The sequence below is a fragment of the Talpa occidentalis genome, unplaced genomic scaffold, assembly GCF_014898055.3.
Source record: "Talpa occidentalis isolate TD23 unplaced genomic scaffold, MPIMG_talOcc4v2.1 talOcc4.16, whole genome shotgun sequence".
NCBI lineage: Eukaryota > Metazoa > Chordata > Mammalia > Eulipotyphla > Talpidae > Talpa > Talpa occidentalis.
In genome coordinates, this window is record NW_023601653.1 from 79,057,356 (window position 1) to 79,072,206 (window position 14,851).

At 57.3% G+C, this 14,851-nt stretch overlaps 2 protein-coding genes across 2 annotated transcripts; both read left to right on the plus strand.

The window, feature by feature from the left end:
- The first annotated feature begins 448 nt into the window (after positions 1–448).
- Positions 449–4,465, plus strand: IGFBP6 (insulin like growth factor binding protein 6). Its single transcript, XM_037514815.2, has 4 exons — positions 449–930; positions 2,921–3,060; positions 3,240–3,359; positions 4,106–4,465. Exons 1-4 carry the CDS (start codon positions 600–602, stop codon positions 4,226–4,228), a joined length of 714 nt encoding a protein of 237 aa, XP_037370712.1. The 5' UTR covers positions 449–599; the 3' UTR covers positions 4,229–4,465.
- Positions 4,466–5,404: 939 nt separating this feature from the next.
- On the plus strand, positions 5,405–14,738 carry SOAT2 (sterol O-acyltransferase 2). The gene is made up of 15 exons (XM_037514813.2): positions 5,405–5,702; positions 6,167–6,222; positions 6,702–6,838; positions 7,147–7,206; positions 7,530–7,637; positions 8,964–9,240; positions 9,535–9,604; positions 10,025–10,100; positions 10,572–10,617; positions 10,823–10,952; positions 12,160–12,257; positions 12,737–12,835; positions 13,360–13,495; positions 13,988–14,133; positions 14,327–14,738. The coding sequence occupies exons 1-15, from the start codon at positions 5,627–5,629 to the stop codon at positions 14,375–14,377; spliced, it is 1,566 nt and encodes a 521-aa protein (XP_037370710.1). The 5' UTR covers positions 5,405–5,626; the 3' UTR covers positions 14,378–14,738.
- The last annotated feature ends 113 nt before the right edge of the window (positions 14,739–14,851 follow it).

Sequence of the window (14,851 nt, forward strand, 5' to 3'; positions counted from 1 at the left end):
CTGGGAGGTTTTCTCTCCCTGGGTTTTGCTCTGCTTTGGTCTACTCTCTCCCCTGCAGAAGGGTCTCCCTAGACCATCACCTCGGCCTTTTCCTCTCTGTGCTGTTCCCCACTGGCCTCAAGACCTCCCCACACACTCACCATCCCTACTGCACCCACGTGGAGACCCCAGCATTTCACTCCCTGGCCTTCCTATGACCCCTTCCTCCTCCTACTCAACTGGATTTCAGATTTTCCTCCTTCCCAGCTCCGTCCTCCCTTCTCCAGCCCACCCCGCCCTCCAGTCCCTCCACCCAGCCGTCCAGCTCCCAAATTCCAGAGGCGATTCCCGGGAACAAAGCAAGAAAAATCAGAATAATTTGGGAAGTAAACAGAAATTGGGAAGGGAGGGGGCGCGAAGGGCGGGCCGGCCGCAGGTGTCGGGGAGGGGGCCTGCCGTCCCACCCAGTTTAGGGAAAGGCCCAGCCTGCTCCCCCACCCCCCTGCACCTGGCTCTTAAAGGGCCCGGCCCCTGGCAGGCGGCTACTTAAGGCGGAGGGGCGGCGGCGGGCAGTAGCTGCGCCGGGACTGCTGAGAGGAGTGGACGGGGCCATCCTGACCATGACCCCCCCCAGGCTGCCGCCGCCGCTGCTGCTGCTAACTCTGCTGCTCGCTGCCCGCCCCGGAGCCGCCCTGGCACGGTGCCCAGGCTGCGGGCAGGGAGCGCAGGCGGGTTGTCGCGGGGGCTGCGTGGAGGAGGAGGACGGGGGGCTGTCAGAGGAGGGCTGCGCGGAAGCTGGGGGCTGTCTCAGGCGGGAGGGGCAGCAGTGCGGGGTCTACACCCCGAACTGCGCCCCGGGACTGCAGTGTCTGCCGCCCAAGGAAGAGGAGGCCCCTTTGCGGGCGCTGCTGCAGGGCCGGGGCCGCTGCGGCCCTGCGCGCGCGCCCTCGGGTGAGTCCGCTCCGCCTGGCCCGCCCCCCTGAGCCCCCCAAGTCTGCGGGCACGGCTCTGGGTAGGCGCGCGCCTCCCGCCCCGCAAACCCCTGGTTCCTGCCATTGAGTCTTCCTCTTTCCCACTTCTGGGGGCTCCATTTGGGGGTGAAGGGGCCCGTGGAGGGAAGTGAAAATTTGGGGTGAGGCTAGAGGTCCCAGGGACAAGGAGGGCAGGGATAGTCTGACCCTCAGGATTCCGCCCCCCACCCTCTTCTATTTAATTTCTCTTGAAGGGAAAGTAGTGGGTGATGAAGAGGTTTTGAGGCATGTCCTATGACCCAGGGGCCCAGCTCCTTCAGCCCCAGACCTCCAAGCTGGAGAAAGGACCCACATGTTCCCAGCTTCCACTTGGAGTAAGGGTGGAGGGGATCCCAGCCTCCCAAACCCTGTACACGCTGTCTCCCTCTCCCCTCTTAATATCTGCGTATTAAGAAAATACTTGAATTAAGAAAAAATAATTCTATTATATAAATAATTCTATTGATTTCTTAAAACCAAGGTATTAAGACAAGCAGCTGAACATGAGGTTTAGAACAGAAGATGCCCCAAATTCAGAATTATTTCAGGCCAGGCAAGGTGAGAGGACGGACGGGGCCCCCAGGGAGGGAAACAGAGGTCGGAAAAGAAGGAATCTGTCAAATCAGGGTTATGATTTAAAGCTGCTCAGAAGCCTCCATCCACCCCACCCTACCCCAGAGGCTGAGTCACTGGGTGGGTGGGACAGAGTGAATCAGAATCCAAAAGGGGGGGGGGGGCAGTAGGGAGCTAGGGAAGGCAGGAAATGCAAAGAGCCCTCCCAGGAAGCTCCTGGTTCCTTCCATGGGAAGGGATGGAAAATTAAATCGGAGTTTCTTTTCATCCCAAATGCTTGGATCCAGGCTGCTAGGGGTCCCCCTAGAAGGGGTGGTGTGGCTGTGAGGACCAACTGGGATCTTGGTGGTGGTCTGGTGCTCGATGAAGGGAAGGAGGGGCAAGGTCTGGACAGGAGGGTGGAAGAAGGATTGGGCTCAGCCTTGCAGAGGAAATGGCTTTGGGTTTGCCGGAGCAGACAAGGAAGCGACTGTCCAGGTTTGAGGGCTGAGAACCTGCGGCGAGCTTGTCTTCGGGCCTGGAGAGGGAGCGACCATCCCTTCCGGGGTCTTAAGATCTAATTTTACAACAAGGCAAACTCGAGCAAGGCATGCTCCCCTCCCTGCCTTTTCCTCACCCAGACTTATTTCCGCACCCCTCCCAGTCCTGAGTTCTCCCAGGCCCCCCAAGACACCACGTGTTAAACTCTCTGGGAAGCCAGGAGCAGCCTGCGGGTTAGAAGCCCCTCAGTCCAGACACCTTTGCAGCCTGCCCTCAGCCTGTCCGGGGGAAGGACTGAATCCCACATGTTCCTGGAAACACTGGGCTTGAGCAGGGCTGAACCCCAGGGGGCCAGAAGGGAGAGGGCTCTGCTGCAATGCCCCCAAAGAGTCCGGGTCTCAGGCCTGCCCGCAAGGGGTGAGCCGAGTCACAGCAGAGTCACAGTAGGCGCACGGCAGGGACGAGCCCTCCCCTTGGGCCCCGGCTGACCTCTGCCCACATCTGGTGTCCTCTGCTCCATCGCCCTGGGTCGGTGCACCCCCTGCCGGCCACTAGCGGGACGGCCGGCCCAGGCTTCTCACCCCCAAGCCCAAGGTCTCCTCATGTATTTGGATTTGTTCTCAATCTTTGCTTTCTAAAATGCTTCTCTGTAAGTCTGAACATTAGTCTGAAGATACTGCCGGGAAAGGTACTATCACCGTTTTTCAGAGAAAGGAAGTGAGACCAGAAGAAGGTGGAGAAGGTTCTAACATCCCTCACTTCCCCGCTCCCTAAGTCTCTTCCTCTCTCTTCAGCTGGTAGAAGCTCTTTCCCGCTAGCTCTGGTCTTTGACATCTGGCTGATTTCCAGCTTTTCCCCCATTTCTCTTGCGGCTGTAGGGGAGAAGCCCAAGGAGAGCAGACCCCGAGCAGGGACCCCTCGCCCACAGGACGGGAGCCGCAGAGACCAACAGAGGAATCCCGGGACCTCTACCAATCCTGCCCGGCCCAATTCTGGGGGTGTCCAAGACACTGAGATGGTGTGTTTGGGGGTGGAGGGAGCAGGAGGGGGGGCGCCCTGGACACTCCATGTGAGACTGTTCCCGGGGCTAACAGGAGTCTCCAGGGTCAGTCCTGGGAGTTGGGTTGGTGGGACCTGCGGGCTGTGCCATGGGACTGGACTGGCGGGACTGAGCTGCCTGCTGTCCCTGCGCCCTAGGGCCCGTGCCGCAGGCATCTGGACTCAGTGCTGCAGCAGCTCCAGACGGAGGTCTACCGAGGGGCTCACACGCTCTATGTGCCTAATTGTGACCACCGAGGCTTCTACCGGAAGCGGCAGGTAGGGCCACTCTTCTCAGCTTACTCCATCTGCACATGGCACCTGCAGGGGGTGGGGGCTTACAAGGTTGCATAGATAGGCCCCTGACCCTGCCTTTAAGGATTCGTAAATTTTGGATCCACACAAACCTAAGAAAAAAACAACCAGGTGCTGTAGTTGGGGAGTTAGAGTGCCTAGGAGTGTGTCCCACAGGTGGCTGAGTCCTACCTGCAGAGTTTCTGATCCCGAAGGTATGGGTTGGGCCTGAGAATGTGCATTTCAAAATCAGTCCCTAGTGATGCTTGATGCTGCTTTTTTGGAACCATGCTTTGAGAACTACTCTTCTGGCCTAGAACAGGCACGAGTTAGGGCCTCCCTGGTGGCCTAGGGGTTAAATCTCAGCACTGTCACTGTCATAGACTGAGTTCCTTCCCTGGCCAGGGAGCTACCCACATGGCACAGCAGACCTCTCCTGTCTCGCCAGCTACTCCCCTGAGCAGTGTACTTCAGCAGATCCACCTGTTCTACTCCCCCACTCTTCTCTGGTGAATCCTCTCATTCCCCCCACCCCCCACTGCACCTCTAGCCTACACCCCAGATCTTCTAATAAAAATTTTTAAAAAACAACAGGCACAACTTAGTGGGTGAAGAGAAGAAGCAAGAGAAGGGAGCACTCAGAGCTCAGGTGCACACTCAGACTCAGGAGTCCCTTCTCTCCTCCTGGAAGCCTCAGGCTTCACCCCTGATCCCTGTACCTCTCTCCTCAGTGCCGTTCCTCCCAGGGGCAACGCCGAGGTCCCTGCTGGTGTGTGGATCGGATGGGCCAGCCCTTGCCAGGGCCCCCAAACAGCGATGGACACTCCCACTGTGCCACCGACAGCAGTGGCTGAGGCTGGGTGGGGGGCTTCAGGGCCTCCAGCAGGAGCCTGGGGCTGTCATGTTGGGTCATTTGTTGAGTGATGAGTAGCTCAGGGGCCCTGAGCTCCACACTTCACCTTCAGGCCCTACCCTGTTGTTCCCCTATCCCTGGGGCCTCACGCCTGGCAAAATTGTTGGCTTGGGCGGTAATAAAGCTGTGTTGGGGGTGTCTGACCTGCATCCCTGCTTCCACCTCTCACATTTCTGGAACCCACGGCCCTTCTCTCTACCTCCACTCCAGCCCACTGTAGCAGCATCCCACCACAGCCTGCGGACCACCTTCTGTCCTTTCTGCTGCACTTGGAAGGAAGGAGGCTGGCAGAGGTTTCAAACCCTCCAGCCTCACCAGACTACCCAGCAGAGGGTGGGGAGGCCAGTGTGTGTGGAGGGAGACACTGGGCCATGGTTTTGGCCTGAGGTGGTGACCTCCTTTCTAATACTGATCTTTGAGCACAAAGGGGAGAGGAAGGCTTAATAGTTAATCCCCAGCAGAAGCCCAACAAAGAGCTTTCTGTTACTTCCTACTAAAAGGGAAGGGAAATAATTATTTATCAAGCTCCTCTCACAGACCACGTGCTTTTACTTAGGAACTGCCTCATTTTGTGAGGGAGGGATTTTGGGCCCCACTTTTCAAAGGAGGAAACTGTGGCTTAAAATCTCTGGGTCACTTGCTTGAAATTACACAGCCAGTAGGTGACAGGAGGGTGTAAATCCTGTTCTTCCATGTATGACAATACCTGACATCACGGCGGGGCTGAATACGTGTGTGTTTTGCTTCTGCCTACAAGCCAACCCAAGCAGGTGTGGGGATGAGCTGGCATTCAGGGGTCCTGGCACCAGCACTTCCTTGAGGGCCACAGCGCCGAGTTGTCACAGGTGCCAATACCACCAGAATATTAATCACACGCAAATATGCTTCTGAATTACACAGTTCAGTCACACACTATCTCACCATCTGCAATAGCCCAGTGCTCCGTACATAAAGATGTTTCCGACTCCTCCCCACCTTCAGCCTGCAGGGAGAGATTGGAGGGTGAGCCATGGAAGGAGATAAGGCTCTGAGAGGCAAAGTCCCCTCCCCACGATGCACAGCACCATTCCTGAGGGCGGGAGGGCATGCTGGGAACCGGGCACCTGGGTGGCGGGGAAGCTGGGGGCTGCATCCCTGCAGCAGGACGGCCAGCAGAGCGGAGTCTGTAGCTGAGAAGCTCTGCTCTTGGAGCAGATAACCTTTCACACTCCCGAGGCCCCCTCCTCTGGAGAGGACTTTAGTCTTTGGCGCTGTTAGCTAAGCTGAGTGAGATAGGAGCTTGGCAGCCCTTGGAGGAGAGAGGGACGCAGCTGCCCGCTGCCCAGTGAAGGCTCCCATCATGGAATCAAAGGCGGCCCACTTGCGGAAGAGAGAGGGCCAGAGAGGCCAGCAGGAGGACCGCCCCAGCAGAGAAGGTGAGCACCTCAGAGCAGAAGCTCAGGCACCGGGAGTGGGGTGGTGGCCGTGATGCACTGTGCACAGTCTGTCCGCCCCGCGGCCCTGCGAAAGCAGGAAAGGTGGATCCTGACGTTGATCCTCGCTGCCCAGTGGGGAGAGGAGCAGAAAAGCCCATTCAGAGCCATGGCTTTGCCTTTAGACTCTCTAACCTCAGCGGGTGAAGACAGTAGCTTCCTGCTCTCTGGGAATCCCGTTTCCAGTAATGTCACCAGGCTCTTTGCCGGTCAAAGGCTTCCCCACCCCCTGCAAAAAGAACTTCCCCTTGTGACTGCCCCACCTAAGACTAAGTCTACTGGGTGGGGGCTGGGAGGCTGCTGAGCAGGTAGGAAGCATTTCCTGCACAGAGGAAGCCTCTGGGTCTGCAGAGAGGCCACGGAGGCCTGGCTCCTCCCCTTGAGTGTGCCCTTTGACCCCCTCCTAGGGAACACTGAGACAAACAGAGGCCTGGACTTGGTGCAATGGACCCGACAAATGGAGGTGAGGGATGCCAGGGGTCAAGACAGACGGGTCCAGTCGGGAGTGGAGGGAGAGAGGGGCGAGCACTGGGCTGGTGACGACAACTGCTCTTGGATAAGGGTAGAGCCGAGGATTAAGATAGAGGGGTTAGGGCAGGGACCAAAAGTCAGCGGGCGAGCAGTTCTCCAGAGAGTGGGGTGAAAGGTCAGGAGAGAGCCCGGGGCCAAGGAGAAGAGAGAGGGACAGAGCTGACAAGATGGTTCAGATTCAGACCCAGAGACAAAGTGTCGCAGTCACTGTCATCCCCAGATCCTCACCGCTGCCCTGGGGCACCGTAGGGAGACACACTGGACAGTCTCTGGGCAGGACTCAGCCCTGTTCGTTTCTATTGCTAGTACTTAGCGAACCTGACAAGAAGGCAGTTCAGTAGCTGTCTGGTGAATGACAGGATGACCGACTGGATGCAGGATCTGTGGGCCCTGCCCTGCTCTGTCCCGTAGGCTGTGAAGACACAGCTGCTGGAGAAAGCACAGGGACAGCTGATGGAGCTGCTGGACCGGGCCATGTGGGAGGCTGTACAATCCTACCCACCCCAAGGCGGACCCCCGCCCTCCAACCCTCCAGATTCCTTGAGCAAGTATGAATTGAGGGGCGAAGGGGCTGGGGAATGGCTGGAGTGGGATCATGTTCAAGACTGTGAGGCATAAACATCATCTTGCTCCTGCCAGCACGGGTGTGACCCTGACTTCAGCTTCCCCACCGCTCCCCTTCCTGCTTCTGCCTTCTTGACCTCCACCTCTGGGCCTTGCGGTACCCTGGCCCTGACCTTCCACCCGGTCTTGCCCTCTGGCCCTAATCCTGACCTTCCCCTACTACTGCCCTTGGTTCCCAAGGCTACTGATTTCTTCTTTTGGGCCCTGACCCAGAACAACCATCTCATTTCAGGACCAGGGAGACATCCGTGGGGAAGCGGAAAGTTTTCATCATCCGCAAGTCCCTGCTTGAGTAAGTCAGGGGTAAGGACAGAGGATGGGAGGTCGGGGGTTCAGAACAACTCCTCTATCATCCCCAGACTCGAGGTGATTTGTGGGGAGGACTTAAAAGAGGGAATTAAGATATTCGTCCTGGATGTGACTACAGAAAAAAGCCACCCAGATAAGGAGTGTCTGGGTGGGAAAGGGTTTTGGATAACGGTCCCAGCCACATCCCGGCCCTTAGCTGCAAGTTCCAAATCACTGGGCCCCACCTCACACGTGGACAGAGTCTGACCTAGCCCACTCTGCCTTGGGGACCCTCCCACGCTAACATTCTGGGCCCTATCTCTCCAGTGAGCTGATGGAGGTGCAACATTTCCGCACCATCTACCACATGTTCATCGCCGGCCTGTGTGTCTTCATTATCAGCACCCTGGCCATCGACTTCATTGACGAGGGCAGGTAGGCCCCTCCCACTCGGGACAGGATCAGGTCAGACCCCGGGCCCCAGAGCTCCACCTGCCACTGGCCTGAGCGAGCTCAGGGCCTTTGATTATTGAACATGCACTGGCATCGCACCCAACAACCTTCCCACTTATAATGCTGTTTTGGATTTCTCCCGCCTCAGCCTTAGATGCCCCGTGTTCTGTCCTCCCAGGGTCAGCCACTCTGAGGACACACCTCTCTTTAATATTTCTCAGTAGGAACCTTGCCCTCAGGTAGACATCCATGTGTTGGCACCTGTCCCCACACACTCCTTTCCCAGTCGGGGCTGATTAATTCAAGTAACCTCCACTGAGCACCGAAGAAACAGCAACCCCAAAGGCCAGAGAGATGAGGGGCAGACCCCACCCTGTCTGTGAGGCCCTCCCAATCTTGGGAGAAGCCCCGCATGCACACCAGGGCTCCCATCGGTGGTGCTCCCCACAGGGCACCCCACTCTGGGACAAGGCTCAGCAGACTATATACCCCTGGGAAGGTCTGTATTTGCAGGTCCCCCCCGACCCCTCACCCTGAGCAAGGCTTAGGGTCTGCAGGTTCAGCGACAGCACTTCCTTTTTGTAACCTGTTGTTGATTATGAGTAGTATAAGGTGCAACTTCCAGTAAAACGTTCAAGTATACGGAAAATGACAGTCTTTGACCGCCCCCCTCAATCCCAGCTCACTCCCCAGAGGTAACAATTTTTAGTTTTGAGGGTTTCCCTCCAGAGCGCTCTCCCTCAATAGACCTCCAGATGGATACGCTGAACCAAGGCGATGTATTTTGTGGGAGGTTTACATAAACAAGATAATGTACCTACTGATTTGTTCCACTCCCTAAGACTCTGTCTTCCAGATAGTTCCATATCAGTTCATCTTTAATAACTGCAGTCCGGAAGGGCCAGATGCTGTTTGTTTAGTCCTTTCCTAATGGACAATTCAGGTGGTTTCCAGCTTTTTACTGTTACAAACCAAACACTGTTGGCCTAAACAAACCACACTCAGCAACCTCTTTTGGCTGAGCTTGAGTGGACAAGTGCAGACAGTCCAGAGGAAAGACACGCATGAAAAGTTAAATCCCAAATACATCACGTCCCAACCCTGGAGGCTGACACGTCCCAAGCCCTTCTGCAGCACTGGAAAGTCCCAGGGCGACCCACCCCGTGAGGGAGTCTCCTAGGGCAAGCCTTGAGCCAGAGCCAGGGCAACAGACGCCCACAGAACCCTCAGTCCGTCTTCCAGGAGGCCTGAACGCGGCGGAGGCATGGGTGGGCCCACCCGCGTCTGCTCTCTCCTTCCCCCTGCAAGGCTGATGATGGAGTTCGACCTCCTGATCTTCAGCTTCGGACAGCTGCCCTTGGCGCTGGTGACCTGGGTGCCCATGTTCCTGTCCACCCTGCTGGTGCCCTACCAGGCCCTGCGGCTGTGGGCGAGGCCGCGGGCGGGCGGGGCCTGGGCGCTGGGGGCCGGCCTGGCCTGCGCGCTGCTGGCCGCGCACACGGCGGTGCTGGGGGCGCTCCCGGTGCACGTGGCGGTGCGGTACCAGCTCCCGCCCGCCTCCCGCAGCATCCTCGTCTTCGAGCAGGTGATGGGCGGGGCCAGGCGGGGTGGGGGGGGCTGGATTCACGTGAGGGGGGCTCTCCGTGACGTCTGGGTCCGGGTGGTGGAGCTCGTGCCTAAGGGCGGAGGGGCGGGGGACAAGAGCGGACCGGCTGCCCCAGAGAAATAGGGCGCGATGGACGCTGCTGGGGGCGCGGGTGCGATGGGGCTTCCCGGCTGAAGGCCTCTCGGGTGCCCTTCCCGCTGTGGCCGTCCTGCCCCCTGCCTCGAGCAAGAGCACAAGGACACAGCACCCCAACCCCCCTCCCCTCCGCCTCAGGTCAGGCTGCTGATGAAAAGCTACTCCTTCTTGAGAGAGGCTGCGCCAGCGACCTGTGGTGTCAAAGGAGGTGAAGCCTTCAGCTGCATCTGCTGGAAATAATCAAGGGAGCAAGCAGTGGGGGGCCCTCCTGAAAGCTCTGGTTCCTGGGCAGGGGTGGCCGGCGCAGCGCGGCACAGCTGTGGCTCCCCCTGGGCGCTGCCCTTCTCAGTCTCGGGCCCAGCTCGCAGGGCTGGCACCTCTGCTGGCCAGGGCTCTGCCCCTTCCTATTTCCAGGGCTAGCCTGGAAGGACGCAGGGTATAGAACCTTTTTAAGGAAGTAAATGGGGGAGATGGGTGGTGGCACTTGGTACCAAATGAAGCTCTGGCCACAGCAAGTCCTGCACAAGAAAATGGGGTGCTTGGAATGAAAGGACCCAACACCCTCCCCAGCATCCCACTTACTTCTACCCTTTTCCCACCCCTGACCTCCCCTCTTGCCCCTCCTTAGGTGAGGCCCCCAGTTTCTCCAGCTACCTCTATTTCCTCTTCTGCCCCACACTCATCTACAGGGAGACATACCCCAGGTGAGACCCTGTGCCCCTTCCCCAAGGGCCCAGGCAAATCAGGGCCCTGGCCCTCCTCCCCTCCTCTCCCTGAGGTCCCTAGTCTCAGCCCAAACACTTGCTGGCGAAGCGGCCCATTGTAAAGGTGGGAAATACGCAGCAGCTAAGCTAACCCTCCTCCTCACCTGGGCCATAGTGACCCAGCGTGACCAGCTGTCCTGCTTGCCCAGAGTTGTCTCAGTTTGGGCACTGAAAATCCCTCATGCTGGGAAACCCCTCGGTACGAAGCAAACTGCAGATGGATGGTGCCCTCAGTTGACAACCAAGCTAAATCCACAGAAGGTGCCAAGTGTCCTAGATCCCACTCCCCAGAAACACCCCCCGCCAGGCCTGAACAATTGAGGGAACCGGGGAGAGAGGCCCCCAGCATCTGGGCCCTGAGCAGGAAACAAGATAAAAGAATGACACACGTTCTCTCCGTTGCTGCTGCAGGACACCCAGTGTCAGGTGGAATTATGTGGCCAAGAACTTTGCCCAGGTCAGAAGCTGGGGTAGAGGGTGGGCCACCTGGGATTTATGGTGGCTGAGGAAGCAAATCTGGGAACAGGGTGGGGGACGCATGGGGAGGAGGTCAGCGGGTGGCCCTAAGGGAGAGAGGCAGGAGCTGGGCCTGAGTGTGATCCCAGAGTGAGGGGCAGTTGCCAGGGCCTCTCCTGAAGTGACGTGTCCGCATCCCTCTCCAGGCCTTGGGCTGCGTCCTCTATGCCTGTTTCATCCTGGGCCGCCTCTGTGTGCCTGTCTTTGCCAACATGAGCCGGGAGCCCTTCAGCACCCGGGCCCTGGTGCTCTCCATCATGCATGCCACCTTGCCAGGTGGGGCTGGAGAAGGCTTCGCTGGGTGGCGGGGGGTGGCATTATCAGGAACTCCTCCCTTCCCTAACGGCTCACCTGCGGTCAGTCTCAGCACCTTCTCCTGCTGCCTCTTCCCTCACGTCTGCTTCCTCTTCCAGCTGTCGCTCATCGTCAGGATTTCAGTTCAGATGGCCCCTTCCCCTCTCTACCCAGCCTCGTCACCTATCACCCAGATCCTTCCTTCCCCAGCTGCCCTGGGCATTATTGCCGAGATGAACTTCTCTCCTACAGATCCATCATTCCTTACTCTGCTTCAAAATCTCCAGTGGTTCACCACTGCAGCATCTCCAGATAAGATTCTCAATTTTGCCCTCACTTCCAAGGTTCCTTCCCATACAGCCCTGGCTGTCTTCACACCCCAGCAAAAGCCAGGCATTCCCTGAAAGCCACATACGCCCATGTCCTCGGGCTGGCCCCTCAGCCTGGAATGCCCTTTTGCTGTGGACTCCATTTCTTCTTGGAGGTCTATGACTGAGATGTCCCCTCCTCCATGAAGTTTTCCCTTTTTATTTTATTTTATTTTTTTAAAGATTTATTTATTTATGCATACAAGAGCTGGGGTACAGGCCAGCGGTGATGGGGGGTGAGAGGATTCACCAGAGACAGAGCAGGGAACAGAACAGGCAGATGGACGGAAGTACACTGCTGAGGGGAGCAGCAGGCGAGTCAGGAGAGGTCTGCTGCGCCATGTGGGTTGCTCCCTGGCAGGCCAGGGATAGAACTCGTGCTGCAGAGGCTGTGGACAGCTTCACAGGCTGCGTCTTAACCCCTTGAGCCACCAGGGAGGCCCCAAGCTTTCCCTTTTTAGCCATTGATCACCATCACCCACTCCTTGCTTTGCACTCCCGAGCTCATCAGTGGCCACCGTGCCTAACTCCCAACACATCTGGCCTCGGTGCCTGCTGTCTCTGTCTTGATCTCTGCCTCTGTTTCTCTCTTTCTCTCTCCCATCACTCTGTGAACTCCCCATGACCAGGGACTCTGAGATTCATCTCCGTGTCCCCAACATCTGGCATGGAGTTCATGAGCAAATGGGTGAATTAATGAATGCATGAATTAGTGAATGACTAATAAATGAGGGGTAGGGATTGAGGTCCCCTGGTTGCTGGGGGGTGGAGGGGGCCCTGTGGACCAGTCTGACCTGCAGTCCTGTGTCCCCACTTGCCAGGCATCTTCATGCTGTTGCTCATCTTCTTTGCCTTCCTGCACTGCTGGCTCAACGCCTTCGCAGAGATGCTCCGCTTTGGAGACAGGATGTTCTACAGGGTGGGTTCTGGACCTGGGTCTTTCCTTACTCCGGGCAGGTGGGATCTAGAACACTTTGCACTTTCTGTAGAGACAGCGAGCGATTTAGCTTGGGAGCTGGACGCGGGGAAGGCTGGGAAGGGGTGTGTGGGAGGGACGGGAGCCATGTTGGGCGTCACCTCAGTGGTCTGTCCATCTCCCACAAGGACACAGCTTCTCTGGTGTGGTTATGTGTTGCTGCCCCTCCACCTCCTGACCAGCAGGGTGACAGCTTTTCATGCCCCTACCTTGGAATCTTCCAGTGCTGAGAGGAGGAGGAGGAGGGAGCGTCCTGAAGAGGGAGCTGGGAAAGTGCCTTCTGTCTCTGTCTGACCAGGGGCCAGCCCATGTTGGGGGAGACACTGAGACAGGTGCTGGGAGTAGGGGTGAGAAGCTGAGGCCTGGGAAAAGACAGGGCCCCATGCTCACATCCCTCCCCCACCCGCCCGCCCCTCCCCCAGGACTGGTGGAATTCCACATCCTTCTCCAACTACTACCGCACTTGGAACGTGGTGGTCCACGACTGGCTGTACAGCTACGTGTATCAGGATGGGCTGTGGGTACGGATCCGCGGACCCCTCAGCAACCTGGGCCACAGCTGGCGGAGCCTCCCTGGGCCATCCTCTCCCTTCCTCCCTCTGCAGCATCCACCTTTTCCCGACCCCAGGGCCCTCCTGTCTTCCATCTCCTTCCATTCCACCCAACACAACGGACAGAAAATCCTTGTGTTCTAACTTCCTTCTCTCCTTAGCCTTAATTCCACCCCCTGCCTCAGACATTTCTTCCCTCTTTAGGCTTCTAAGAAACATGCATAGAGCAATTTTCAGTTGAATAAGAATGTCACATGCATTTAATCAGCTTATTAGCCCTAAGAGCAAGTGGTAGTATATTTCCTTTCTAAAATTGCATCTAAGGTCCAAGGGGCTAATAAAATACTCTGAAATAAGACTGTCAGTCCTTGGGGCCCCCAATCCCATCTTCTTTCTATTGTACCACACCCCCTCCTGGCTGGAAGCCCTAGGGAGAAGCCCGGGGAGAGGAGTCCTAGGGAGACTCAGTCCGCCTCTTGCCCTCCCCTCACCAGCTCCTTGGTGGCCGAGCCCGAGGGGCAGCCATGCTGGGCGTGTTCCTGGTCTCCGCGGTGGTCCATGAGTACATCTTTTGCTTCGTCTTGGGATTCTTCTACCCCGTCATGCTGATACTCTTCCTCGTCATTGGAGGTAGGTTTGGCCTGTGTGCCACTCGGAGGGAGCCATCAAGAGGGAGCAGGCCTGGAGTCTTGCTCTTGGAGATCACAGACTGGTGGGGAAGGCCAGGTACCCGAGACAGAAGGGGGTGTGAGAGGCATGAGAGTTGGGGTGAGGAAGAACTTGGGAGCAAGGAGGGAGACCACGAAAGGGTATGGGAGGGGGCGGTGTGGGAGAGTTCTAACGGCAGAATGGCATCTGCGCTTAGAGAGAGACGAACGGGGAGAAAACTGGCCTGAGGGAGGGAGGTTTGGTATGAGATTCAGGATACTGAAGTGTAAACTCAGGAATCCTGGTTTCACACGAGCCACTTGAGACATCCACGGGTTTCGGGAACAGGGCTCAAGATCACCCCCAGGAAGGCCTTTCTGTTCCATCTCTTCCCAGTGCTCTGGGGTGGGAGGGCAGTCGGCAAGGCGAGGCACAGGTGCCTGGAGCTGAGTAACAATCTTCCCTCCACACCAGGGCTGCTGAACTTCATGATGCATGACCGGCACACAGGCCCCGCATGGAACGTGCTGATGTGGACCCTGCTCTTTCTGGGCCAGGGCATCCAGGTCAGCCTGTACTGTCAGGAGTGGTATGCACGGCGGCACTGTCCCTTGCCCCAGGTAAGGGATGACCATTGTCTCTGAGCTCCCCATCCATACTTCCTGTCCCAATAGCCAACCCCCTATCATTGCCTGATTCAACAGCCATGATCAGGGACAGGGCCTGGTTTGGATTTGGTGGGCTCCCATGTCTTGGATGCACAGGGTGGCACCAGAGGGACCTCATTTACAGGTTCCTCTATCTCTGGCACAGGCAACTTTCTGGGGGCTGGTGACACCTCGATCTTGGTCCTGCCACACCTAGAGGCCAGTACACCTTCACCACCCAGACGACAGCGCCAAGTTCTTCTCTGCCTGCAAAGCCTGGAACTGGGGCTCCTGTGTCTGCACTCTCAGACTTAGCTCTGAGTTGAGAGGGCCTGCCATGCATAATCCCACCAGGGAACTCCGGGAACTGAGATCTGTGGACCTGCGGACAGCAGAGCACAGGCTCAGAATGGTGCTCTGGTCCCCATGGATTGGGCACAGGCCTCCCTCCCACTCCATGGCTGCCCAGACTGAGGGAGACTTGAAGGACCTTACAGAGTTGGTAAATGCAGGGTGACTTAGAGAAACTGGGGCCATCAAGGTCTAAGTATGGTTTGATTCTTTCTTTCAATACAATAATAAACTCTATGTTTCTTTTTATTCATTCGTCATTCATTCATCTATTTGTCGAAGGCCCACTTTTGAATGACACTATTGAAGAGTTGTGTCAGCAGAAGCAAGACATTGTGGC

Coding starts and splice junctions, on each gene's coding strand:
- IGFBP6 (XM_037514815.2), top strand. CDS start 600: ATGACCCCCCCCAGGCTGCCGCCGCCGCTGCTGCTGCTAACTCTGCTG. Junction 3,061..3,239: donor GTGTCCAAGACACTGAGATG/GTGTGTTTGGGG, acceptor CCTGCGCCCTAG/GGCCCGTGCCGCAGGCATCT. Junction 3,360..4,105: donor GCTTCTACCGGAAGCGGCAG/GTAGGGCCACTC, acceptor CTCTCTCCTCAG/TGCCGTTCCTCCCAGGGGCA.
- SOAT2 (XM_037514813.2), top strand. CDS start 5,627: ATGGAATCAAAGGCGGCCCACTTGCGGAAGAGAGAGGGCCAGAGAGGC. Junction 10,953..12,159: donor CATGCATGCCACCTTGCCAG/GTGGGGCTGGAG, acceptor CCCACTTGCCAG/GCATCTTCATGCTGTTGCTC. Junction 14,134..14,326: donor GGCACTGTCCCTTGCCCCAG/GTAAGGGATGAC, acceptor TCTCTGGCACAG/GCAACTTTCTGGGGGCTGGT.